This window comes from Petaurus breviceps, unplaced genomic scaffold, assembly GCF_028583685.1.
Source record: "Petaurus breviceps papuanus isolate PSGF00001 unplaced genomic scaffold, PetGlider_PUasm1.0 185, whole genome shotgun sequence".
Lineage (NCBI taxonomy): Eukaryota > Metazoa > Chordata > Mammalia > Diprotodontia > Petauridae > Petaurus > Petaurus breviceps.
In genome coordinates this window covers 38499150-38524222 of record NW_027185797.1, presented here as the reverse complement: position 1 = coordinate 38524222, position 25073 = coordinate 38499150, and the positions used below count along the sequence as shown (strand labels likewise).

Below are 25073 nucleotides of genomic sequence, written 5' to 3'. Positions count from 1 at the left end.
CTCTCTCTCTCTCTCTCTCTCTCTCTCCCTGCTCCCCTTGTCTCCATCCATCCACCCCTGTCTCTCATACTAGCTGACATTTATATTGTGCTTACTAAGTGTCAGATACTGTGCTAACACTTCACAAATATTATTTCATTTGATCCTCACAACAGCCCTAGGAGGGAGGTATTATTATCCCCGTTTAACAGTTGCAGAACTTGAGACAGAAGTTAAGTGACTTGGTCAGGGTCACACAACAAGTATCAGAGTCTGGATTTGAATTCTGGTCTCGTCTGTCTCTGTCTCTGTCTCTCAGACACACACAGAGGGCACTGTCTTTGCCTCCCTTCCCACCCCCCACACTTTTTAGCTGTGATTCACATAATTTAGGACACTGACTTCTACAATGGAAGGGCCTATAAAGGTCATCTGGTCTGCCCTCATTTTACGCATGAGAAAGCTCCAGCCCAGAGGTCACATCATTCTCCCAAGGCACCAGGGAGGGTTGGATGCCAGAGATGGACCTGAGCCTAAGGGCCTCTACCCCAAATCCCAAACTCTCCATCAGAAGCAGCTTCATGTAATCCTTTTCTTCTTGTTATCTCCCCACCCGCCCGCCATGGTTGAGGCTAGTGACAAGATGCCCACTGGCTTCCTGCCTCAGTGACCCAAGTTCTGCTTCTTGCTGTCTCCACAAATTCTTGGAGCACACGTGGGCTCTTAAAGGAAGTCAGTTCAGCCAAGACACTGATTTGAGTCCTGATTATTTTTCATTTTTGTGGAGAAACTTGTGCACGGTCACCAAGGGCCTTCAGAGGCTGTGGATGTCCACAGGTGGTCCCACCCAGCCCTTCTAGGAGGAGCGCCAGTGCTGAGGATGGCAGAACGGGGTCAATCAGCAACCCCTAGGAGCAGCCCATTTGTCCGTTTCATTATGGAGAGCTCTAGCTGTTAGGACAAGTTTCCTTACTGCCTTCCCCCCGACTGGCTGATGGTAGTTGGATCATCTCCCCAGTCCCAGACTGCCGCCCCCACCTGGTCCCCAGTCATGTCTGCTTTCCTGAAAAGGGGTGCTGACATTTGACTAGGCTTACTAGAGAGTGCTTACCTACCCAAGTGAAGGGTCCTCCCTGCCCCACCTCCAGGCTAGAAGGGGCATAGGGGGTGGCTGGGGAGGACCACTCAATGATCCACATACCGGAAGCCCCTTTTGGCTGTCATGGAGCCAGGCTGCAAGCCAAGGGTGGCCACCCAAGACAATGGAATGGCTTTACATTGCCTTGCTGTGTGACCAGAGGTGACCTCTGCCCCAGTCTTTGCCAGTCTCTCCAATCTCAGGTAAGGAACGGGGACTTTGTAAGCTTGCAGCCCCTAGCTCGTCTCTGGGTCCCTTCCCTCAGGGTCTCAGCAGAGATGATGGTACTAACACAGCATCACCCACAAAGCCTCAGATTCACAGGGCCTGGGAACTGATGGGGCTTTAGGCAGCCACTTTATAAGATGGAAACAGATGTCCAGGGATGGAATAGTTAGAGCCGAGATTTTAATCGGGGGGGGGGATGGGTCCTAAGAGAGAGAATACACTATTAGGAGAGTCCAATGAAGAAGGGAAGTGTTATTATTATTTATGATTAACAATAAGTTGACAGCGGACAGTAATAACTGAAGTCCATTTAAATCTTTAATACCTGTGCAGCAGACAGCCTTGTGCTGGGTGGGGTCACTGGGACCACCTTCTGCCCCTGGGATCTCAGTGCCTCCTATTCTGGCCCCCAGGCAGCACCCCAGGCCCAGGGGGCTCCCCTCTGCACCTCTTCCTGGGACACTCAAAGGGATGTCAGTCTGAGGATGCCTTGGCCTACAGAGTGAGAATCAGTCCCAGCCCGAGAGTCCAGGCCCAGGCAGCCCAAGGGGCACCCTGGCTCCTTGGCCAAAAGAAGCTGTGATGGTCCAGACACTTCTCACTCAGGGTGAACGGGCCAATTGTCTCGATGCCAAGGAAGAGCTCACAGTTGGGCACGGTAGAGCAGCCGAGTAAGCCCAGGTTATAGGAAGCTCTTTCTATGAGGGGAGGAGGGAGAGAGCGGTGGTGGCCCAGCATCAGGAACTGTCAGTGCTGGTTTGGAGTCCGAGCCTTCTCTTGGGGCCTGTTTCCTTATCAGCCCCAGATCTAGGACCCTGGGAACCTCCTCTGAGCTGTGACAGGCCTCCTGTGCTGGAGGCCCTGTGCCCGAGTCCTGGCAGCTCCGCGAGGTGGCTCCAAGGTCCTTATCTCATGTCATGCTTACAACCAGCCAGATGAGGAGCCCGGGGCTCTGGAACCCTGGAGCTTCCCAGAATCCCACAGCTTGTAAGGCATTAGCTCTGCCTACTCTACCAATGTCCCTCTTAGGATCACAAAAGTCAGACCTGTCGGGAGGGCCTTGGAGACCATCTTGTCCAGCTGCCCCAGAAAAGCGGCCAGAGGCTGTGCAGCTGATAAGAGGCAGCAGTGGGGTTCCTGTCCGGGGGCTCTTCCCCCCAGCCCACACTCCCAGTCACAGGGCTTTAGAAAAGGTACCTCAAGGGCCCGGACCACCTCCTGAGGACACTTTGTTTCCCTGGAATCACCTCCTTTCATCACCCCCACTCTAAGGAGCCGGTGCTGCCCTGCTGGTGCTCACCTCCCTTGATCTGGATGGTTCCATTGTAACACCTCAGGACTTTCTCATTGCATCGATGAAGGTGGACCCTTGTGGGGCAGGAGTACAAGGCCAAGCAGGTTGGGCAGCGCAAGACTTGGTCTGGGTCTCCCATCACTGGGCTGGGCACTGAAGGAGGAATGCCCCTGGTGAAGGGAGCGGGATCCCAGGGAGGCCCTCACTGTGGACAGCCTCTGACCAATTGTCTCCCCACTTCAATCTATCCTTCACTCCAATACTCCAATATTTTAGCAGACCTGTCATCTCGTGGATATGGGCATTCCGCCCAAGGATGCCTGCCCCACCTTGACTCTGACATTCCTCTTCCTAAGGTCACAGCCAGGGAGCCCTCAATATGCTCCCTGTTTTACAAGGACAGAGCCCGGGCACTGGCCATGGGCCTCTGACATTCGTGCATTTCTTGGGTGACATCCTGGTCATACTTTGCTGCCTTGTTGAGTTGTGGATGTGACTCTGGGCTCATAAAGTCTACACCAGCTAAGGCAGATTCTACTCTTGCTGAAGGCTTGGATCATAAACCCAGCTGACTGAGCCTGTTTCCCAAGGACCAGCCCTGCTAAGGAATGCAAGTCACCTCACCACTGTTAGGCTGGCCATGCAGTGAAAAGTTCTTTGGGAAAACTGAGCATCACCCCCCTAGTTAGGGCGACTAACTAGAGATTTAGGTGAGGGTCTGAATGTGAACCCCAAGCCCAGAGCTCTTTGGCAGAGCCTGGGAGACATGCTGGGTGCCTATGCTCTGAATGGCTTGTCTGGCAGGCAAAGCTGTGTGGTGATCCTTGAACAAAGAATCAGGGGGCCTGGGTTTGAATCCCAACTCTGACCCTGACTTATTTGTGACTTAGGGGAAGTCCCATCTTGGAGTCTCTGTCCCCTGTCTATAAAATGAGGGGGTTACCATGAGCTAGAAAGCAATCCCCCCAAAAGCAGAAGCATCTGGCTGGTCCTTGGACAACATGTGCTCTCTAAGACAGAGGCATAGCAGGTCAGGCTAGCTAGCTTCCCAGGGATAAAACAGTTTTTCCAGCAACAAGTAGAGACAACAGCATCAAATGAGGATGTTGGGTGAGATGATCTCCGAGGTCCCTCCCTACTGGCTCTAAACAGATGGGGGCAGGAGAGGAGATAAAGGAATTGTGGGGCAGGTGGTCTAGGAGGTCAGCAGATGAGGTCATGGGAGGCCATGGGGAGGGACCATGGGGACATACTACAGAGGAGAGGGAGGGACAATAAAAGGGAAGACTGGGGAGAGGGGCTATTGGTGGATACCACAGGTTGGGAGGGCATAGAAATTATTGGGAGATCAGGAATTCTAGGCAAAGGGGGAGGAAGCACTGGGAGATTCTGCCAGTGGGAGACCCCTCGAAGCCTTGGCTACCTAGGTGAGCCTTGGGTCTCAGCACCGGGGCTGTGCTGGTCGAGTTGTTACAGTAGTTGACATTGCAGTAGCGAACATAGGAGGTGATAATGATTCCTGGGGGGCCCAAGTGCTTCGTGACCCCGGAGATACGGTTCCCTGCTGGCGTGCAGCCCTTACTGCCCACAATCAATGACTGGGGCCCTAGGAGAAGAGGAGCAGGTTGGCAGGGGCTGGGCCCAAGACTCAGGTCAGTTAAGAAACAGCATAAAACCCCCCAGATGTCAGTGTTCATCACCCCCTCCTCCACCTGCCTTGTGGCGACAGCCCTATATCAACCCCCTCTATACATGTCCACAGAAAGACAGCTGATTTTGCTCTGGCAAGAACATAGGGCACAAGCCCATAAGAAAGACAAAAATTGGAGGGCAATGCCCTTGCCTTCCTGCACTTAGCTTTAGAGATGGCCCAGTTTTTTGCGTATGCCCAAAAAAGACCCAAGAACAAAGTGGGCTATCTCATCCCAAAACAGACTTCTGGGGTCTTTTCTGGCCAGAGTCCTTGTCACAGGTTTGGGGACATAAAATTCTGACCAAGGATGTTCCTGGAGTTAAATGGAATTTTTTTCCCCTAAGTCAGATAGTTGTCTGGGATGATGGACTCAGTCAGCTTTGGATAGCGGCAGACCCTTTGAGGTGGGGGTGAGGGCTCACAGCCCAAGCTCTGCATTCAAAAAACTATCAGCCTGTCCAGTTAGGAGGATGCTTTTTAACGAGCACACATTAGTAGCGAGGAGAACCCAGCAGATGGCAGCAGGGAGCAGCCATGAGAGTAGTGGACATCCTGGGATAAGCAGGGGAGGCCAGTGGGAGAGGCGGCCAACTTGTGGGGCCAGAGCAGTGGGGGTCCGAGCCATGTGGGTGCCCCCTCTATTTGTTCCCACATCACCCATGTTATCCACATGCATGTTTTCCCCGTGTAGGCACCCCTTTTGTGGGGTGTGATAACCTGTGGGAACATGCATCCTATGTGTACATGGCAGGAGGTCTTTAATTGTCAGGATATTTTCTATGGTACTTGAGACCGCATCTCTGGTCTTGAACCAATGACTCCTCTGGTCAGCTTACACAAGTAACTGAGCTATGGTTTTTAGTGGGTGCTGACCCACAGAGTGCTTCCAGCTTTGCTGGGAGCCCCACATGTGGGGGGACCCCAGGGACTACATTCAGATGAAGAGAGAGGTCGGGAGAGGGCAAGTGAATCAGACGGTAAAGCTGGGAATACTGTTGGTAATCCTATAATAAACCCCCTTAACTTACTAGATAAATATAGGGGGAACTCTCTAAAGCAGCCCGATTCAAAGGCACTGTCCCCACTGCACCCCCTCCTTCTGTCAGCTGTCCTCAGTTTACCTGTCTCCAGCATCAGCAGCGTCTCCTGACACACCTCCCACTTCTCACAGCGCCTGGAGTGCTGCAGGCTGGAACTCCAAAGCTCGGGCTCTGAATTCAGTTTCCGCCCAAGGTAGAGCATCTCCGTGTGGTAACAGGTGACAGGCGGCAGCCATGGGAAGATGGGGCTGAAAGGGTAGTTCTCTGCAGAGGGGAGGGCATGGTCAGCGCCTGACCCCCAAGGCCGCGGGATTCACATGCACACACGCACACGGTCCTCTGCAGAGGGGGGAGGGCATGGTCAGCGCCTGACCCCCAGGGCTGCAGGATTCACAGGCATACACGCACACGCACACACCGGTCTGTGCCAGGGAGGCTCCCACCAGGCCGAGCAGCAGCGGGAAGCTGGCACGTGCCATGCTGTGGTTGTCCTGTCTTGGGGCGTCCCTGGCCCCTGGGACCCCGGACTCTGGAGAGAAGGAAGGGAGCAGGGAGATGAGGGGCACGCCCCCGGCTCAGCTCCTCCAAGCATCCCCCCTTCTGTGCCCACCCCGCCCCAGGAGGATCCTGAGGTCTCCCAGGGCTCGGGTTTCTAAGGTCCGAGAGAGAGGGGCCTCCAAGGGGGCTCTCAGGCAGTTGGAGAAGCCCCCGAGCCGAGCCCTCCCCCACGCCCAAGCCGGGCTTCCTCTGCTCCCAATCACCAAGCATTTATGTGCCCACACCAAGACCCTCCCCCTCAAGTCCCTTGCCCCGCCCCAACACAGAAATCTCCACCCCTTCCCAAACCTAAGCCCCGCCTCCACCCTGCCCAAAACGCAAGCCCCTCCCCAGCCAGTCCTAAGCCCCTCCCATTCCTCACAAGCCCGCCCCAGCCAAACTTCAGCCCTGCCCTTTCCCTCCCACAGCATAAGTCCCGCCTCTTTCCCCCCCGCCCACATCAGGGCCCACCCCCAAAGGCCCATCCCCTAGCCCCAGCAAAGCCCCGCCTCCTGCTCCTCCTACCCTCACCCTCCCCAACGGCCCCTCCCTCGAGCCTGCGGACAGGGGGCGGGGCCAGTCGGCCCGGTTCCGACCCTTCCCCAAGATGGTAGTGGGGAGGAGGGGGTATTTTGAGGGGAGAAGTGTCCCCGCCCCATTGGTCAGTCAGCCTTTACCGCCTACCCCATCCCCTCCATGTCCCACTGGACAAAACCGTGAAAATGGATGGGTTCCTATTGGCTACTTTAAGGAGTGGGCGGGGCATAGGCTCTGGCTGGGGGGGCTTTTTTTCACCCCATTGGCCGGTGAAGTCCTGATGGACGCAGCTCCCACGTGCTCCAGGTCCTGCCCCTTCCTCTTTTTACACCCCCTTCCCAACACCAATAGGAGAGCACCTCACAAAAATGAACAAAGAAAGGTCCAACCAGGGCAGGTCAAACGAAACTGAGGGGCGGAGAAGGTAATGAAGCTCTATTTTAGACCCCGGTATTTTCTTCTCCCCCATCTCTCCCTGTGGTATCTCCCAAAATGTCAGAGAGGTTTGGAGAGTGGGAAATACCATGATGGAGGAATAGGGGGATAAATCCACCCACACACCTAAGGAGGCCTTGGATGCCTTACTAAGGGGATTCGAAGTCAGGCTCCCAAATTCAGCCCCCTCGCCATTGATGGCACCATGTTGATGCCTCGGGGGTCATAACAGCAGCAGACGGCCTGTGTCTAGCTCTGCAAAGTTTGCAAGGCCCCCTCCATGCAGTATCCCTGTAATGAAGAGGTGAGTGCTGTTAGCATTCCATTTTGCAGATGAGCACACTGAGGTTGCGAGAAGTTCACTCTGACTTCCAAGTTCTGCAGCTTATAAAGGCAGAGCAGTATCCCCACCCAAGTCTTCTCTTGGTCCCACACCCTATCCAGTGCACCAACCTGCCTGCCTGTCTCAGAAAACACTGGGGGAGCCTTCTGATAATAACATTATCTCATAGGTGCTATTATCATCCCCCCCTCCCCATTTTGTTTTCTTTCGCTGTACTCTCCATGACTGCATTTGGGATTTTCTTGGCAGAGATACTGGAGGGGTTTGCCATTTCATTATCTGGTCCATTTTACAGATGAGGAAATTGAGGCAAACAGGGTGAAGTGACTGGTCCAGGGTCACACAGCTAATAAGGTCTGAGGCCAGATTTGAACTCAGCAAGAGGAGTCTGCTTGTCTCCAGGCCCAGCACTCTGTGCACTATGGCACCACCTAGCTGCCCTCAGAATAATTGCAAAAGAGGTGTTGACCTACAGTGGTAAAAGGAGTTTCTTCATATGGGAGTTTATGTTACATAATCTTACCTGGGCCCTCACTGCTACTAGGCAATCCTTTACACCTCCCTAACTGACTCACTCTCCCTCTCCCCACAGTGACTCTCCCAAACCTTCTCATCCCTCCACAAACCTCCCAGACTATTTCACTTGGTGATCTCATCTGAATTCCCATCCATTCAATTATCATTCTCAGATCTTTTTTTTTTTTTCAGCCCTAACCTCTCTCTGATTTCCAGTCTCACCCCTCCAACTTCTGGGTATTCACTTCATACTGAATGTCTTATAAGCCTCTTAAGCTCAACATATTCAAAACTGGACTCATCTTTCCCCCCCAAATCCTCCTCTCTTCCTAACTTCCTTATTCCTGCTGAGGGCACCATCATCCTCTGGTTACCCAGGTTTGAAACTTAAGCGTCCTCTTCCAATCCTTACTTTCTCTCATTGCCCTCCCCCTTCCCCCATCCAATTGGTTACGTACCTGGTTGATCTTACCTACTTAACATCTCTCCATACCTCCCTCTCCTTCTTCCCTCTGACACTGACCTCAGCCTGGTGTGAACCCTCATCACTTCAGACATGGATTATGTAATAATCCTGGCTGGTTTCCCTTTGTGCTCCAGCTCACCCGCTCTGTGGGATTTTCCTAAAGTCTGACCATGTCACCCTCCTATTCAAAAAACCTCCAAGGTCAAACACAAAATCCTCAGTTGGCTGTTCAGAGGCCTTCATAACCTGGCCTCTCCTACCTTTCCAGTTTGCCCACGCCTCCCAGGCCCCCACCCCTCCAAGTACTGGGTGATTCACCAGCCTCCTCCAAGTACTGGGTGATTCACCAGCCTCCTAGCTTCTCCTTGAATAAAACCACACCATCTCAGACTGGGAATCCTCTCCTCCCTCATACTGGCCTCTTGGTTTCTCAGCAAAAAATCACCTTCTGCAAGAAATCTTTCCTGGTCCTACTTAATGTTAAGGCCTTCCCTTTGAGGTTATCTCTGACGTATTCTATAGATTTTGTTTCTATATAATGGTTTGCATATTATCTCCCCCATTAAACCACAAGTTCCTGGATAGCAGGAACCATTTTTGCTTTCCTTTATATCTCCAGTGTTTAGTCCATACCTGACACATAGTAGGTGCTTTAAAAAGTGCCTATTGAATGACAATGTGGAAATGATGCTTTGTGTGACTGCATGCATATAACCTTTATCAAATTGCTTACTTTCTCAAGGAAGAGAAAGAGGAGAGATGGTGGGAGAGAATTTGAACTCAAAATTGTAATAGAAAAAATGAAGGTTAGAAATAGTCTTTATGTGTAATTTGAAATTTAACACATTTTAAGTACTTGTTGATTTCCAAACACTAATGAAACCATAGGCTCAGTCCTTATCCTTCCATCTCATAGTATTTCCCAGGAATTTTTCTTTCCTCTTCGACCTGCTCTCTCCCACTATTTTCCCCTCCCCAGGTGGTATGCTCTAATAATTTCTGACTACCTTCTTTCCCTTCTCCCCAGGATCTGCAGTATTTCCCTAATGCAAGAACCATAACCACACTGGGTCTGCTGAGAGAAGCAGCCTGGCTCTAGGATTAGGGGCAGGCCGGGACGTATGTGCTGGAAGCCCTGTGATAGGGATGAGTCACTCATGGGTACATGGGTGCATGGGACCTCTTTCGAAATGGAGAGAGGGAGTCCTGGAACCTTCCTCCTCTGGGCTGGAGGTCTGATTCTCTGAAGGTCCTTCTACCAAGGGAGAGGAGGCACTCCAGGGACCCCAGAGCACACTAAACCCAGGAGGACAGACAGAGAACCCCCTAGAAATGGGGAGTCTCTTCCAGTTGCTATCCACAAATGAAGAAATGAAACAAGGACCAGGCTGAGAGGTGGAGAACTTGCTTCTTGACCCCTTGGCCATTCCAGAGAATAAGAAAGTACTGGGGAGCCATCCCCATCTGCTCAACTGAGTTTGGTCAGGTGACACAATTCCAAGGTATTGCTTTGCCCTTGATGTCACAACTGCTTCTCCTCCCCAGTGCCGCATCCCAGTAAACTGCCCCCAGTTCTGCCTCCCTCCCTCCTAATTCCCAAAGTGGCCACCTCCCTCCTACTCTCCTCCATCACTTACACACGACTTCGAGCCCTCCCTCATAGTGATCCCTCAAGTTCTCCATGCCCCAGGAACAAAAAGCTTGGACTAGTATGTAAATATAGTGTCATTTTATTTTCAGGACTGAGGAGACCTGCTCAGCCTGGTGGGGCAGGACAAGGAGAAGCTCTGGCTTGGGCTGGGACCAGCCCAGCCCAGGGAACAGAAGGGAATCTGTGTTCAGAGAAAGGTGTCCCAAGGCCAACAAGGGGAGGAGGATGGGAGATGGGAGAAGGGGGAAGGGGATCACAGGAGGGTCCTAGCAGCAATGGCTACCAGAAGCAAGGCCATTGGAAGGCCCAGGGCTCTGCTACTCCCATTACCTGGGTGTTGGGGACCGCCCTTAGGGGGAAGCTGCCCCATATTGCTTCGATCACTATGACCAATGGCCCCTCCACTGGCCCCTTCCTCTTCTCTGAGGGTCTCCACAGGTTTCTCAGAGTGAGAAGCTGACTCCCTGGTTGAGGCCTGAAGGGTGGTAGATGGGGCCAGGCTTGAGGAGGCTGAGGGTCTGGGAGTTGAAACTCGAGTGGATGCTGGGGTCTTTGTCACTGTTGAGTTTGGGCCGGAGGTAGCTGTGGGCCGAGGCACGGGCAGCACCACGAGGGGTGGGATGCCAGGGGCAAAGTAGGTCTTGTTTCGGAGGTCAGCATTGCAGCGGGAACCAGAGCAGCAGGAGCCGCTGAGGGAGAAGCCTGGGCCGCTCACCCCATCTCTGGTGCACTCCTCATCCTGGACACAGCCTCGGACGGGCATTGACACTGTCACATTGGCTAAGAGAAACAGAGGGGGTGAGACGGCTGGTTAGTGCAGAGCTCCCATGGGTCAGGGAGGGAGTCAGGGAATCCGTCTCCCATCCCTATTCTTCTCCAAATTCACCGAGGACCCATGGGTGAATCCCTGTCCCTCTCAGGGCCTCAGTTTCCAACTCTGTAGAATGGCAGCATTGAAAAGACACCATGATTCCCCAGCATACTGGACAGAACACGATCAAGTAAAGTGCCCTGCTGCTATAGGCTGTGCCTGACTCTGTGACCCCTTTGGGGCTTTCATGGCAAAGATCTGGAGTGGTTTGCCATTTTCTTCTCACTAGAAGGGATTTTATTCCCACTGAGGGTGAAAAGAAAGGCCTTGAGGGGTGTGACACTATTTCCCTCCATGGAATAGAAGCGAGTTCTTCTTCTACCATAAGACTTTGCAGAGGAAGAAAGGAGGCAAGGGACCGGCTTACAGAAGCATTTTCAGCCTTTCCCCACCCCCAGTTGTTACTGTTCTATCACCTTTTAGCTCATCAGCTGTGGGCAGGTTGTATCCTCCACCCCATCCAGTGGAAGGTAAGCTGCTCGAGGGCAGGAACTGTTTCCCAGTTTGCCTTCGACCCCCTTGTGCTGAGCACCTAGCTGTGGGATGGCACCATTGGGCTACTTCCAACTAGACTCCATGAGGAGAGATGCCCCAGGACCTCGTGGAGAGCATCCTCCCCGCTCACCTGCGGTCAGGGTGACGTTCCCATCGAAGCAGCCCTTGTGCACCCGATCGCCAGCATTGTAGCATTGGGCCACGGGGGGCTTGGTGCCTGAGCAGGCCTCTCGGTTCAGCCCCACACAGCTGTAGCATTGGACACCGTTGGGCTCGTGGGCACTCTCATTCCCTGTGTTGGCGATGGGTGGAGAGAGATGCCGTCAGTGGGATTCCCCGTCCCCAGTTCCACAGACTTCGTTATGACTTTGTCCCCTCCCCACCTTTCTATCCTTAGTCTCTGGCCTTTAGCCCTGCTACACCCCTCAAAGAGCAGACCCCAGATGCCATGGAATTCAGCCTGTTTACAAACAACAGATAGCCAGACATGGGGTCATTGAGCCTTTGCTTGAAAACCTCCAAGAGGAGAAACCCACCATATCCCAAGGCAAGACTTTGACTTTGCAATTGCTCTAATTGCTGGACATTTTTCCTGTCGTCGACCTGAATTACACCCCTCTTCAGTGGGTACCCACAGTTCCTAGCTCTAGATTAGGGCCAAGTGGATACTATGAAATGCCTCTCCTAAACATTTTTTAAAAGAGTTTTATTTTGTCCAATTACATGTAAAGGCAATGTTTAATATTCCTCTCTTTTATAAGATTTTGAGTTCCAAATTTTCCTCCCTAAGATGGTAAGTGATTTGCTATCGCTTATATATGTGCAGTCATGTAAAACATCTTCCAGATATTTTTAAAGCGGCTCCATGTGTCCCACCAAATCTTTTTTCCTCTTGGTATACGACCCTGCACCTTTCTTCAGCTGAGGCTCATAGGATTACATGGAGTGAATGGGAGCTCCTTCACCTACCTAGTCATCTTCCTCGGGGCTGCCCCAGCTTCTCCCTGACCGTGGCAAAATAAAGTGCCCAGAACTGAGCCCAACACTCCTGATGTGGCCTAACCAAGGCAGAGGATGTGGGGATTGTACCCTCCCTAGGCATAGACATTGTCTTCCTCAATGAAACCCAAGATTCAATTAGCTTTCTAATTCCTTGGTCCTGTTGACTTATATTGAGCTTGTGGTCCACTAAAATTCCCAAATCTTTTTCAGATGAACTGCCTAGCTATGTACCACCTGTATAATACTTGAGAAGTTTTTGGGTTTTCTTCCCCCTTTGTTGAAGTGTAGAAGTTTACATTTAGTCTTAGCACAAAATCTTTGGGCATCTAAGTGGTCGATAGAGTCTAGTGGGTCTAGAGTCAGGAAGATTCTAGACTCATCTTCCTGAGTTCAAATCCAGCCTCAGACACTTACTGGCTGTGTGCCCCTGGGCAAGTCACTCAACCTTGTTTGCCTCAGTTTCCTCATCTGCAAAATGAGCTGGAGAAGGAAATGGCAAAACACTCCAGTATCTCTGCCAAGAAAACCCCAAATAGTGTCATGGAGAGTTGAACATGACTGAAAAATGACTTTAAAAAAATCTATCTTGGGGAAGGCAGACTGGCATAGTAGATAGAGTGTGGACCTTAGAATTAGGAAGACTCGGGTTCGAGACCTGCCTCTGACAATCCCTGGATGTGTGACCCTGGTTAATTCACCCCACCTAAGTTGTGGGCACAGATATGCACCGAGGAAGGAGCTTCCTCACTAGGAACTCCCCTGCACGAGCACGTTTTTAAAAATGTCATCTTATTAGAGCCAGCTCAATGTTCTATCATGCCACAGTCTTTGGTCATCCAGCATCTTAGAACTGCCCCATCCCCCAGCTTTGTGTCATTGGTAGTTGTTAAACAGCACAGCTCCAGGCACAGATCCCTGGGGCCCTCCACTAGAGACCAACTACTAATGGCCACTCCTTGGATCTAGTCATCCCACCAATTCTGCGCCCACCAAACCATACCATTGCCTGGCCTGAGTGGGTCTCTCCATCTTGCCCAGGGAAAAAAATGGAATGAGATCCTTTGTCACACATCTAGGGAAAATTCCTATCAACTCTACCAGCTGCAATCCCTTGATCTGACTGCTCATTTAGCAAGCCTGTCAACAATGGAGCTCAGTTAAGTCTGGCATGGCCAGTTCCTGTGCTGGCTCCTTGGGATTGTTGTTTGCCTTTCTAAAGAGTCTCTAGCCATCCTTCCAGTGATACTTTCCAGACTGCCGTCAGCAACCAAAGCGAGATTATAATTTGTAGAATCTCTCCAACTGCCCTTTACCAGTCCTGCTTCACCTTTCACATTCCCACGAAGTCGCCCACTCAGTCCCCAGCCCCTTCCGCCATTTCTGGGCTCCTTCCCCAGGGCTACCCTTAGCCCAAAGGGTAGAATGTAGAGTTGGACTGCATCCTGGAGATTATCTAGTCCAATTTCTTCATTTTACAGAGGGGGAAACCAGAACCCAGGGTAGGGAAGTAACTTGCCCAAGGTCACACAGCTAGTGAGTAGCAGAATTGGAATCCGAACCCAGATTGTCTGGTTTCAAATCTGGAGAACAGGGCCCCTGCCCCTCTCTCTGAATCCTGGGGCCCATCTTGGCTTACCACTGGGGTTCAGGGGGTGTGAAGTAAGGTTGAGCTGGGCATTGCACAGGTCCTTATCACACTGCTGCAGCTGGAGGAAGGCCAGGATCCCGTGCAGGTCTAGCCCTCGGTCATTCTTTCCTGCAAGGCCTGATCCACAGCCTCGGATAGCCAAAGAGAACTGCCCATGAACTGGAGGGAACAACCAAGGCACAGGATGGTGATGAGACGAGAAGGGTCAGAACAGGGAGGAGTTAAGGAGGAAGATACAGAGAGGAAGAATCCAAAGAGCAGGGATCCAGAGGGGGAGCACTCAAAGGGGGAGGACTCCTGGGTGGAGGATGCAGGGGGGGAGAATCCAAAGAGACAAGACCCAAAGAGGAAAGATCCAGAAGGAGAGGACTCAGAGGTGTGTGTGTGTGGGGGGAGGAACTTAGAGGGAGGTTTTTGAGGAGAGAAATCTTGAAGGCAAAGAGCTCATAATGGGGAGAGCTAAAAATTCAGAGCTGGAGAGGGGAGCTCAAAGGGACTATTCAAGACTTAGAGAGGGGAGCAGTCAGATGGGGTGGGGTCTGGGGTCTCTGAGTCAGAGGGGAGTGCAGTTTTGGAGTGTGGCCCATTGGAGTCCCAGGCTGGATGCCCAGGAGTCTGGGGTCAGGGCAGGGTTCCATATGATAAAGCTTCAGGCTGATGGGGTCTCAGACCAAACCTGGGTGAGGCTGGGCCACCAGGAAGCCTTGTCTTCCCCAGTGAAAGTAGCTGAGTCTAAAAGGAACAGGGGGTGACTCAGAAACCCCTCCCTCCCAACTCCCTGGGGCTCTGTCCATCCCCAGATCTTAGATTTATGACCTCCAGGCCCCTGGGCCTCTGAGCATTTGCTCAGCTCCATTGCCAAGGAGACCCCAGACCAATGCCAGTGAAGGAAATGGGCCAGCACAGGGGCTTGGGGCTGTGAGTCTGGGTTTGCCCAATGAATTCATTCGATGCTATCAGTCCCACCCACCTCCCTCCAGGGGAGCTTCACTTACTGGTCTCCACGGCCCCCACAGTCTCTGTGCAGACCCCTAAATCTGCAGGGCACGTCACCACCTTCATGTTCTCTGAGGAGCATCCTTCATCTGCTTTCTGAACGCAACTATAGCATTTAAGAGCTGAGGCACCTGGGGGAGAGCCAAACCCACTCACTGTAAGAACCTTTTTCCCCTCCCCTCGCTGTACTTGTCCCCATTATGGAAGAGCCCTCTCCTGGTGAGCCCCTTTCCCCAAATTAAGAGACCCTTCTGACCAATGGCTCCAACCCCAAGGCTGGAACTTCCCTGTGATTCTCCCCCTTTGCTCTGCAGATGGAAGACCTTTCCTAGCTACTCCTTCCTGTGGGCCTTCTCCTCCACAATCTCCCCCCTCTCTCCTGTGGTCCCTAAAATCTCTTGGGGGTGTGATACCTTTCTCTGCAGCTTTTCCAACTGAGCTATAGCCTTTAAAGCCCCTCTCCCTGGCCTTGAAAAATCTTCCCTGCATTCATGTGTTTTCTAGATGGGAGAGCCAGCTGGGGGCCCACACAGCCCTCCCTGCCCAGAATGGAAGGGTCCTTTGCCCTGTGAGCATGGGAAGCCCATAGTCCCAATCTCCCTAGGGCCAGAGAACCTAATCTCCTATAGTTAAGCCTTTCCTTGGTGTTCAAAGGCCCCTTTGCCCACAGCCCCTCTTCCCTGGGGTGGGAAAACTTCCTTCCCTGTGACACCCCTCTCCTGGGTGCAAGAATCTTCTTCCTTGCCCCTCGACCACCTCCTTTCCTGCACTTTCACAATTCTGGACAGGGTTGAGTGGGAGGCCTTTCTGGGCTCATCCCCAGTTCCTCTGCCTGGGATGAAGGGGCGTCTCTCTCCCACCTTAGTCTCCTCATCCCTCCTGCCCCAAGTAGCACTAGCTCACCTGGCCAGAGCAAGGACAGGAGTAGAGTGGTTGCTACTGCGAGGAGCCCCGGGCTGCACCTCCTCTCTGTCTCCATGGCTGCTTGGTCCTGCTTCTTCTGAGTCCCCCCCCGGGAGTGTCGACTCTGCACCCCAGCCAGGCCCTCTTACCTGAGCCCTAAGATGAGTAACTGCCCCCAGGGCCTCACTCTCCTCCCCTAACCCAGCCCAACCCAGCCCAGCTTCACTCTGGGGCGGGTCCCCCCTTTTCCTTGCGTCACATCCCTGAAAGAGACCAGACTTGGCCTCTGACTGCATCTGAGGGAGATGGAAGAATCCTGGCCCAGACAACAGGAGCCCTGCCCTGGGGCAGCTGGTTCTGGGAAGTGACTGGGTGGGGTGGAAGGGGCAGGAGCCAAAGAAGAGACTGAGCCCACCGCTATCCCATGGAGTATTGAACCAGAGCTCTGCAAGGGACTTCTGGTCTAAGACCCTCATTTGACAGATGAGGAAACTGAGGCCCAGGGAGGCTAAAGGGATTTGTCCGAGCATTTCTCTCAGCCTCAGTTTCCTTCTCTGTAATATGGGGACAAGAACCGCACCCCATAGAGTTGTTGTGAGGATTAAATGAGACAACATTATGTAAAAACATTCTGCAAACCTTTAAATGTTACATAAATGCTAGTTACTGTTCTCAAGAGGGCTAAGGAGACTTCAGGAGCTGAGAGTACTGCATCTCCAGGTGTATTTTTCTAGACAGGGATCCCTAGACCTAGAACTACCAAATGGCTTGCCCAGAGCTCCACCATGGACTAAATGGGGGCCAGCCAGGGCTAGAACTCCTGCTCCCACTCATTAACAAAGGTCTCTCTCCCCAAAGTCTGTGCCAGGAGAGTAGGCCTTCACAAGCCTGAGATCATAGAATGACCAGTCAGCCTATTGCTGCCCCAGCATCCCGGGATCCTGCATCTCAAGCGGGAGGGGGCTGTCCCTGGGCCCCAAGTCTGTATACCAACCCCACCATTTTAAGCTTGAGGGGCCCAAGAAACAGGAGGGAGAGCGTGGGAGCAGGAGTTTCGAGGGCGGGTCCCAAACCAGAGCTCCCTCCCCAAACTGGCTGGACCAGAGAGACAGGTATCTGGGGAGCCTTGGCCTCTGTCTGGGCCTGCAAGACCCCTCAGGTGACTCCCTCACCCCAACTCTGCTCACGAAGGAGACACAGACTGAGAGAGCATGTAGTCTGATCATTTTATACAGGTTTGGAAACTGAGGCCCGGAGAGTGAAGGGGGCTCTTCACTAAGTTTTTTTTGTGTCACTGTAGTCAAGACCTTTTCCTTATGGATTTCAGTTTCCTCTTTGATTAAATGTCAGATCTAGTTTCGCTCAAAGGACCCTTCTGGGTCTGACCTTCTCTGTTTTGACTTCTCATATTCTCTGTTCTGTGGTCCCCTTTGGTTCTGCCATATTGTGTTGTGTTCTACAGAGCTTTGCAGGTCTAATCCTAGGATTCCTAAGACGAAGACCCCTATTTTGCACTACAGAGAATACAGTAACGTTCAGAAGGAAGCACAGACTAGTTGGACAGTTTTGAAAGTAGCCTTTAATGTTTATTATGTAGGCTTCCAAAGTTAATAAGAAATGGAGATTCAGGGTTTCACATAAAATACTCTTTCATGTTCTTCTTTGTAAAAATGCCTGTTTAAAAAAAAAAAGACTGACACCAGATGTGGACATGGGCACTCACTGGGACCACACCCTCTGATTCAAAGATTCCTAGCATGGGGTCTGCTGATGGATTTTTGCAAACTCCATGTATTTGGATGGGGAAAAAATACACCTTTATTTCAGTGTTCTTGTTTTCCTTCGTGAGCCTACACCTGTTGTCTTACTCTTCGATGGACCGTCCAAGACGTCCATCTCAGTACGAGCGTTCGGAAGCCCTGCTCTGGATCCCTTCTGGGGACAAAGCTCACCTACCTCCTTAATCCTTTTTATTACCAGATTTGATTTTGGAAGAGCTGAAAGATGAAGGCTATGGGGGAGGGGGAGCATGTGGGCAGAAGGGAGTAGCAGAACCTTGAATACCGAGGGAGGATCAGTGTTTCCTTCCTAAGGGTGGGGCTCGAGGCTTCCCGCGGGTCATGGGAGAAGGAAGGGGACCCGAGGCTTCCTGACTCGGACTAGCTTCTGAGCCCCAGCCCCCTCCTCAAGCCCACAGGGTGTATCTGCGTGTTCTTTCCCCGAGTCCCTTAAGGAAAAAAAAAAAGGCTGTGGAGAGTTTGGACACTTGGTTTCCCCCCAAAGTGAGAAAAGAGCAAAGGCTGGGGTCCCTTAGGGCGTAAGGACTGGAGCTCATTAGGGTTCCTGGATGAAAATGGGGGTTGGGGACGCGGATGGGAAGAGAGAGGAGGGGCTCAATCCTCCTAGGTCCCTGAGAGCAGAGGCCAGGAGGGGGGCTCGGAGGAACAGGACGCCCGGATTGTGTGCAAACAACAGCCACGATTGTTTTTCCGCGGTGTTTAATTTAACCCCACAAGTGCGTCAATAAATAAACCTCCCTCTCCCCCGCCCCCGCGAGCCCCAATGACCGGGGAGCCCGCAGGGTGAGGCCGGCTGTCACCTCCTCCAGGGCACGTGGAAAGCCGAGCTGGGACCCGAGGAGCAGAGGCAGCTCACCGGGCGGAGGAGACCGTTCCCAGAGGCCTGGGCTTCCTGGGTCGGGGGAAAGTTCAGAGGGAGAGAGCGCTCGGGATACGAAGGTTCTGCAGAGGGAGGGGACTTCCCGGGAAAGTTACAAGCGAAAGAACACTCGGGGTATGAAAGTTCGGCAGGGGGCGGGGCCTCCCCGGGAAAGTTACAAGCAATAAAACGCCGTGGGTACGAACCTTCTGCGGAGGGCGGGGCCTCCCCGGGAAACTAATGAACAAAGTAACTCTGGGGGCACGAACGTTCGGCAGAGGGCGGGGCCTCCTCCGAAAGTTACTAGGACTAGAACGACCCGGCTTGAAACATTGGGCAGAGGGTGGGGCCTGGTGGGGGCAACTTCATAGCATCTGGGATCCAGCTGGAAGGGACCTCAGAGGTCAGCTCGTCTAACCCTCATTTTACAGATGGGGAAAGTGAGGCCCCGAGAAGTTAAGAAGGCCTGGGCGGTGTCAATACTAGGCAGTGGAAGGGGCTGTTGGTTCGAGTTCGGAAGGGGCGGCGAGTTGAGTGGACCAGGATCAGGGGGCATGGTTCTCATCTGCAGCGGTCACGATGACGTCCATCCAGATGCGCATGGCCTCTGGGCTAGGGGCCACCATGTAGAAGAGGCGCTCGTAGGTCTTGACGCAGAATGTCAGTTGGGGACTGGGGCTCTGAAGGATGAAGGGATGTGAATTTAGTGGCTCTTCTCTAGAGCCCCAGCCCCTACCGAAACAGAATTATGGGAGACCTGAGAAGACTCCCCCCCCCTGCCCTAGCCCCACCATCACCACCACCAGGGGTGTGGTTCAGGGTGTGAATTTAGAGGAGATGGGGGTCATGGTGTAGGCTTCCTACAAAGGCAGCTGGGGAGGAGAGGAGAGGGGCTCGGGAGACCTAGTCCAGCGCCTGGGGAGACTGAGGCCCAGAAAGAAGCAATGATGTGCCCAAGGCCACCTGACTATCTGGGGGCAGAAATAGCACTCACACCCTGGACCTCTGATTCAGAATCCAGGGCTAAGAATGAGCCTGGTCCCAACAGAATGTCAGGGCTGGAAGAGAAAACTAGAGGAGAGAATGTCAGAGTTGGGGGGCCCATAGAACCCGAAACTGACAAATGTCAGAGTTAGGAGGGACCATCCATTCCCATTTTCCGATGGGTGTCTCCTGCCACCCCCTCTGAGGCTCTCAGCTGTCATTTGAGGCCCAAAGGGCTGGGGGCAACCCAAGTTTTTTTTTTTTTAAGAATGAGCACTGCCCTGGGGAAAGGGAGCTCACCTTGAAGGCACATCGAAGGTGGTCATAATAGACCTCTTCTATGGCTTGGAAGTAGATGACCCCCTTGAGTTTGGTCTCTTCTTTGTCTGAGAGGTGGAGAGAACAGGGAGGGGTTTTGTTTGTTTTGTTTTGGGGTGGTGAGAGGGAGGGAAGGCCTGTAGGTGGAGTTTACAGTAGGTCACTCTAGCTGTCAGGAGGGTGGGTGGGGAATGGACCCAATAGCAGAGGCTGAGGCCAGGGTCCAAATGGGAGCCTAAGGTCAGAGGTCCTCAAGATTGCATAGATAGGGGTTGTGTCATCAGTCTGGAATTTAGAGGCGGCAAGGACCTTGGAGGTCATTTTACAGAGGAGGAAACTGAGGCAGATCTAGGCTTTGGAGCCCAGGTTTTAGGATTTTAGAGGGCCCATTTAGCCTCCTATTTGGAGGAGACCAGTTTGGCCAAAGTCTCATGCCTCACTCCTGAAGATGAGGAAAGGTGAGGTTGGCAGTGGGGGAAGGGGTCACCTCTTACCAGCATAGTAGGCGAGCCGGCGGGCATGGCGGTCAAAACAGAACCACCGCTTCCTCCAGGTCTTGATCCGGCCCCCCACCTTCACCAGCGGCCCCCGGCAGTAGCCGCTGGTCACTCGAACATGAGGGCAGCTTTCAGGGCTGTGGCCCCATCGTTCCAGGTGCTGCTGCAAGTCCAGAACCCGGGGACCTGGAGGGCGGGGCGGCGGGGGGGGGGGGCGGGGGGGGGGGGGGGGCCTGCATGAGGGGGAGACAGGGACAAGATCTAGGTGACTCCAAAAGCATTGGGAAATAGAAGGAAGGAGCTAATCTGGTTGTTGGGGGAGAGAGTGGGGGTGGGGTGGAGGAGATGGGGGGATCGGGTTCTACCAGTGGCTCCTTGGGAATTTATTAAACTAAAATTTGTGCCACCAAGCCTGTGTGGCAGGTAGGGCAGGTAGGTCAGGGACTGTCCCCACTTTACAGTGGAGGAAACACTTTCAGAAAGGTGTAGTCATTCTCATTTCTTAGGATTTAAAGTTGGGGGGTGCTGAGCTGGCTGATGGAGACTGAAGTGGAGTGGGGGTGGAATGAGAGCAGCTGGGTGACCAGGGGTGGCTCAGGAGGGACCCGGATGCACAAGAGGAGGGGAGAGAGAAGAGGGAAGTGGGGAATCAAGAGGTTGGCATCACTGACCATGATGGCTGGAATAGCTCTGGCCTCCTCCTTGCTCCTCTTTGTCCCCTCCTGTGGGGGTCAGAGTGAGAAGAGAATCAGTGGGGACCAAAGTCCCCTAAACCTGAGGCCCCATGCCCAGAGCCAGCAAAGGTAGCTATGTGACCAGTGGGTGGAGGGGGGTGGGCAGGGAATGGGATCTAAGGAGGTGGCGGACTGGAGCATTTGGACATCTGGGTCCCTTAAGGGGCTGGGGGATCTGGAAGGGGTGGACCTCCTCCAGCCAGGGTCCCTGGCTCTTACCCGGGCTTGGAGCAGCCTCTCTCTTTCCGCCACAGCCTGCTGCAGCAGCTTCTTCATTTGGATGATATCGGGATGGGGCACTCCACAGCTGGAAGACAGGGAAGGCCTGAGAGTACCAGCCCTGTCTGCAGGTGCCCTTCCCTCCTCTGCCCCACTCCTTCCTTCCCCTCACCTGGTGCCAGGGCTACAGTTAAGCAGCTGATACAGAGGGTGTCTCTGGTGGTCCCCTGGAGGGGGCTGCAGGGCAGAGGCATCCAGGGGCCCTAAAAGGAAGGAGGGAAGCAGCTCAGAGGATTCACACCCCCACACATGCCCCTTCTCCATCCTTGCTCCCATAATTCTCTTTGACAGAAGACAAGACACTCACGGCTGCAGTGCAGGGACAGGGGTCTTGTAGATCCCCTTGTTCGGGTCCGGTCTCCCTTTCTCCTTGACAAACTGCCGGTCCTCTGGAGCCCAAAGGAGCCCTGGAGGGGAAGATGAAGAGAGAGAGGAGAAAACGAGAAACGGGGAGAGAGGAAGGGAAATAGAAGTAGGAGGGCATCAGTTTGGCGTCCACTCCCCACAGCCTCCCAGCCTCAGGGTCTTAGCCCCGGGGCTCCCCCACTTCTCCCTCAGCCCAAGTCTCACCTGGAGGGAGCTGTGCACAGAGAAGAGGCAGGAGGAGGCGGTGGTTGATGCTGGGGCCGAGGAATCCTGTAGGACCAGGAGCTGGTGATCCGTCTTCTGGGTGAACAGGAGCTGGACAGAAGATGAGGGTCAGCCCAAAGGGAGGCAGTGGCACAGAGATTCTCGTATGCCTGGGGTGAGGGGTGGGGGTTCTGGTTACCTTGGTCAGGGCCTGGTTCTGCTCAGAGAAACTGCCGTCTCCACCTTGGCTAAGTTCTAGAAGCCGGTTCCGCTCCTGGGTGGAGGGAGAATTCAGGAAGTTGGCAGGGGATCTCAGAACCTGAGGGCCCCCCAAGAACCCTTGCCTTATGGCATGTAAAGGATTCTTAAGCCCCATTTTACTGCAGAGAACAATGAGGCCAGATATGAAGTGACTTGACCACAGCACTAGTGGGTGTTGGTGATGGGGCTCCCAATGGGCGGCTACTTTAAGCCTGCCCTGCTGGACTTAATAGGACTTCAGGGTTGGGCTGGGGAAGTTCACCTGGCTGAGAGCCTTCAATGCCTCTTCCTTCTTTCTGCTCAGACCACGGCTTTCAGCTGCCATCTGCTCCCCAAGTGACCCCAATTGTTCCTCTAGGACCTGGATTCGACGCTGAGAAGGACCCCCCCCCCCAACTCAGACTCAGAAGTTTGCAGAAAGACCTGAGCACCTTGCCTGGTATCAGACCTCACCCAGATGGACTGACCCCTGGGGATCCACATCCCACAGAATCACAGGAGGGACATTGGAAGAGACCTCAGCAGACTGCTTCCAATCAGTGACCCTCTGGCCTCTTCGGGAAGCCTTCCAGGATGGCTGGGGAGCCCACCACCTCTCAAGGCTGCCCATCCTACTTATGGAGATACCCACAGAGGGGTAAAGGGTTGGAAGAGAAGACAAAAACACTAGGAGTGAGGGAGACAGACAGAGAGGGTGAGGGAGGCTGGGCTCTGCTGGGACTCACCCTGTGCTGGGCCAGGCTGTCCTGCAGCTCTCGGATCTGGAGGCCCAGCCCATGGTGCCCTGGCCCGTCCACCTCTTCACAGCTACTTTCCTTCTCCAGCTGCTGGAATTCCAGATCCTCATAGGAACGCTGGGCAACATCCAACTGCTCAGAGACCTGGGGAGGAGGGAGAGGCTGGGGGATCAGAGAGCCTGGGCCCCTGAAGAGAATGGAGGCTGGGGAAACCTGGGCCCCTGAAGGGAATGGAGGCTGCGGGGATTGGGAGTTGGAGTGCCTGGGTCTTGGCGGGGGACAGCATTCACTTACTTCCTGGACCCCCTTCAACAGCTCCTCCCTGTCACCCTCAGGCTTGGAGTCCAGTCTGTCCTGAGCCTCCTCTAGCTTCAGCCTAAGAGCCTCCACCCGGGTCCGGGCCTCCTTTAGGCGCTGCTGCTCCTGGCAGGACAAACCCCAAGGAGCAGAGACAAACTCTTAGAGCTTCTTCTCCAAGCTCCTCATTGGCCAAAAAAACGCCAAAGTCATTTGCCATCACACAGCTTAGCAAGGCCAAGAGAACCCAGCATTTCAGTCAGGAAGTGCCCTTCCCTTAGACATCTCCCATTAGAACAACTCTTTCCCTTTTTCTGCCCCCACCCAACACATTTTACACATGAATAAAACGCCCAGAGAGGGGCAGGCACTTGTCCAAAACCTGACAGTCCCCTAGAAAGGGAGGGAAAGAAAGAGGCCTGACCCAGGAATCAGGATGCCTGAGTCCTAGTCCCAGGCTAGCTGTGTAAACCACGTAAAGGTCCTGGCCCCTCTCTGTGCTTCAGTCCCCCCTAGTAAGGAGGAGTCTGTCCTTTATGCTTCCTTTAGGGGACCCATCCCTTGAATGCTCTGTGACCCTGGGCAAATCACCACCTCTCCGGGCTTTCACCATCCTCTGGAATCACCCTAGCATTGTGGCAGAGTGTTAAGAGCACTGGGCTCTGTGTGACCCAAAGCAAGCGCCTTCCTTGGGCCTCAGTTTCCCCCTCTGTATGTTGATGGTTTCCAAGGTCCTGACCTTACTCTGACATGCCATGTTTCCTGTTCTAAGGAACATGTTCCTTCAAGCCCTGATGTTCTAGGTCATCTGCCTTCAGTCTTCTACCAATGCCCCTGTAGTCTCACTGCCCGAATGTAAAGACCTGGGGTCTAATCCAGGCTCTTCCACTGTTATGTACCCTGGGATATTAGCATGCTGAATCCTTCTCTGTGTCTCCTCAGTTTTTCCATCTGTGCAACAGGAGCACAAGCCCTTTCTGTAGACTGCAGATGAGAGGCAGAGGAAGTCTCGCCCGGACCCCTCCCCAGGCCCATGGGCCCCTCCACGCACCTGCTTCCTCTGCTCTCCTGCCTTCAGCTCAGCGGCCTCCTGCTGTCTCTGAAGCTCTTGCAGCTGCCTCTCCTCCCTCCGGGCAGCCACTTTTTCACCAGCCAGCTCCCCTTGAAGCAAAGCCACCTCTACCTCCATCTGGGGTGGGGGGACAGGGGGAGCTGAGGACCTAGATCTCTGGGTGCATGAGGGGAGGGGACTAGGGGGAGTATGATGGCTGGTGACAGAGGGAAGGGGGCTGGGAGGGTGGGGAAGCCGGGTCCCTGAGGGGAAGGGGTTGCAGGAAGCAGGATGCCTGGGTCTTCACCTCGATTCTCAGCTCCTTCCTTTGCTGCTGGAGTTCCTTGACCCGCTGCTCCATCAGGGCTACCCGAGTCAGTGCCTGAAGTTGCTGCTCCCTTAGACGGTGGGCTGCCCTTCGTGGCCCATCTACAGAGGGTGGCTTGGGGAGTGGGACTTCCCCCTGCAGGGGAGGGACCTGGTCTCACTGCTTGATCTCTGGGTCTCACTTTTTGGGTCCCTTTTGGTCGGCTTTGGTCCGTCTGGGTGTCTAGGTCACAATCTCTCTGTCGTGACCATCTGTATCTTTCCGTCTCCGGTTGTCTCTGAGTTCCTCAATCTGTCCCTATACCGGGGTCTCACCTTCTGTGACTCCCTGTCTCTGTCTTTATGACTTTCTCAGTCTGTCTCTCTCCCCGTCTCTGTCAGTCTGGCTCCCTGTGCCTACCTCGTGGTGTTTCTCTCTCTCCCTGTCTCCACCTGTCTATTTCTTTGTCTCACAGCAATCCTGCCTCTCTGTGACTCTCAGTGTTGTGTCTCCGGTTCCCTGTCTCTGGGTTTCTGGGTCTCCCAGTGTCTCTCATTCCTGTCTCTGGCCCACCGTGTCACTGTCTCGGTATTTCTCGGGGTCTCCGG

At 53.6% G+C, this 25073-nt stretch overlaps 4 protein-coding genes across 11 annotated transcripts in view; 1 reads left to right on the top strand and 3 right to left on the bottom strand.

Annotated features, from left to right (window-relative positions):
* LOC138161883 (serine/threonine-protein phosphatase 2A 65 kDa regulatory subunit A alpha isoform) overlaps positions 1-25073 on the top strand; it is a 454863-nt gene that overhangs the window by 207827 nt on the left and 221963 nt on the right. The gene's annotated exons all lie outside the window — the stretch shown is intronic.
* Positions 1645-9781, bottom strand: LOC138161878 (testis-expressed protein 101-like). 6 transcript variants are annotated; one of them, XM_069088900.1, is made up of 7 exons: positions 8199-8531; positions 7008-7172; positions 5791-5901; positions 5454-5636; positions 4063-4245; positions 2646-2792; positions 1645-2043 (listed from the first exon to the last, which is right to left on the bottom strand). In XM_069088900.1, exons 3-7 carry the CDS (start codon positions 5849-5851, stop codon positions 1841-1843), a joined length of 777 nt encoding a protein of 258 aa, XP_068945001.1. In that variant the 5' UTR covers positions 5852-5901; positions 7008-7172; positions 8199-8531; the 3' UTR covers positions 1645-1840. The 6 variants fall into 6 exon arrangements, 5 of the variants coding, with proteins under 5 accessions (XP_068945001.1, XP_068945003.1, XP_068945004.1 ...); XM_069088902.1 differs by having other exon boundaries at positions 7032-7172; XM_069088903.1 differs by lacking the exon at positions 5791-5901 and having other exon boundaries at positions 8199-9781.
* LYPD3 (LY6/PLAUR domain containing 3) lies at positions 9921-15952 on the bottom strand. Its single transcript, XM_069088898.1, has 5 exons — positions 15773-15952; positions 14869-15000; positions 13862-14032; positions 11354-11515; positions 9921-10637 (listed from the first exon to the last, which is right to left on the bottom strand). The coding sequence occupies exons 1-5, from the start codon at positions 15846-15848 to the stop codon at positions 10111-10113; spliced, it is 1068 nt and encodes a 355-aa protein (XP_068944999.1). The 5' UTR covers positions 15849-15952; the 3' UTR covers positions 9921-10110.
* The window catches only part of PHLDB3 (pleckstrin homology like domain family B member 3), a 9097-nt gene continuing 1357 nt past the window's right edge, over positions 17334-25073 (bottom strand). For 2 of the 3 annotated variants that reach the window (XM_069088890.1, XM_069088891.1), the window contains exons 3-13: positions 24466-24621; positions 24159-24296; positions 23105-23233; positions 22799-22954; positions 22336-22446; positions 22012-22086; positions 21813-21923; positions 21550-21649; positions 21355-21445; positions 21183-21270; positions 20724-20951 (exon numbers count right to left, since the gene is read on the bottom strand). In XM_069088890.1, the coding sequence (XP_068944991.1) occupies positions 20739-20951; positions 21183-21270; positions 21355-21445; positions 21550-21649; positions 21813-21923; positions 22012-22086; positions 22336-22446; positions 22799-22954; positions 23105-23233; positions 24159-24296; positions 24466-24621 (1368 nt within the window). In that variant the 3' untranslated portion in view covers positions 20724-20738. Of the gene's footprint in view, positions 19111-19714; positions 19801-20226; positions 20448-20723; positions 20952-21182; positions 21271-21354; positions 21446-21549; positions 21650-21812; positions 21924-22011; positions 22087-22335; positions 22447-22798; positions 22955-23104; positions 23234-24158; positions 24297-24465; positions 24622-25073 lie in introns of those variants that run through there. The other variant, XM_069088893.1, reaches the window with a different exon arrangement.

Bases quoted from the DNA above. Each gene is read 5' to 3' on its own strand.
- LYPD3 (XM_069088898.1), bottom strand. From the start codon at position 15,848: ATGGAGACAGAGAGGAGGTGCAGCCCGGGGCTCCTCGCAGTAGCAACC. The intron at 15,001-15,772 runs GTGAGCTAGTGC...GCTCTCCCCCAG, and splicing joins CCTGTCCTTGCTCTGGCCAG to GTGCCTCAGCTCTTAAATGC. The intron at 14,033-14,868 runs GTAAGTGAAGCT...TGTTCCCTCCAG, and splicing joins TGTGGGGGCCGTGGAGACCA to TTCATGGGCAGTTCTCTTTG.
- LOC138161878 (XM_069088899.1), bottom strand. From the start codon at position 6,140: ATGCTTGGTGATTGGGAGCAGAGGAAGCCCGGCTTGGGCGTGGGGGAG. The intron at 5,637-5,815 runs GTGGGAGCCTCC...TCCCCTCTGCAG, and splicing joins TCCCGCTGCTGCTCGGCCTG to AGAACTACCCTTTCAGCCCC. The intron at 4,246-5,453 runs GTAAACTGAGGA...CTCTTCTCCTAG, and splicing joins GCTGCTGATGCTGGAGACAG to GGCCCCAGTCATTGATTGTG.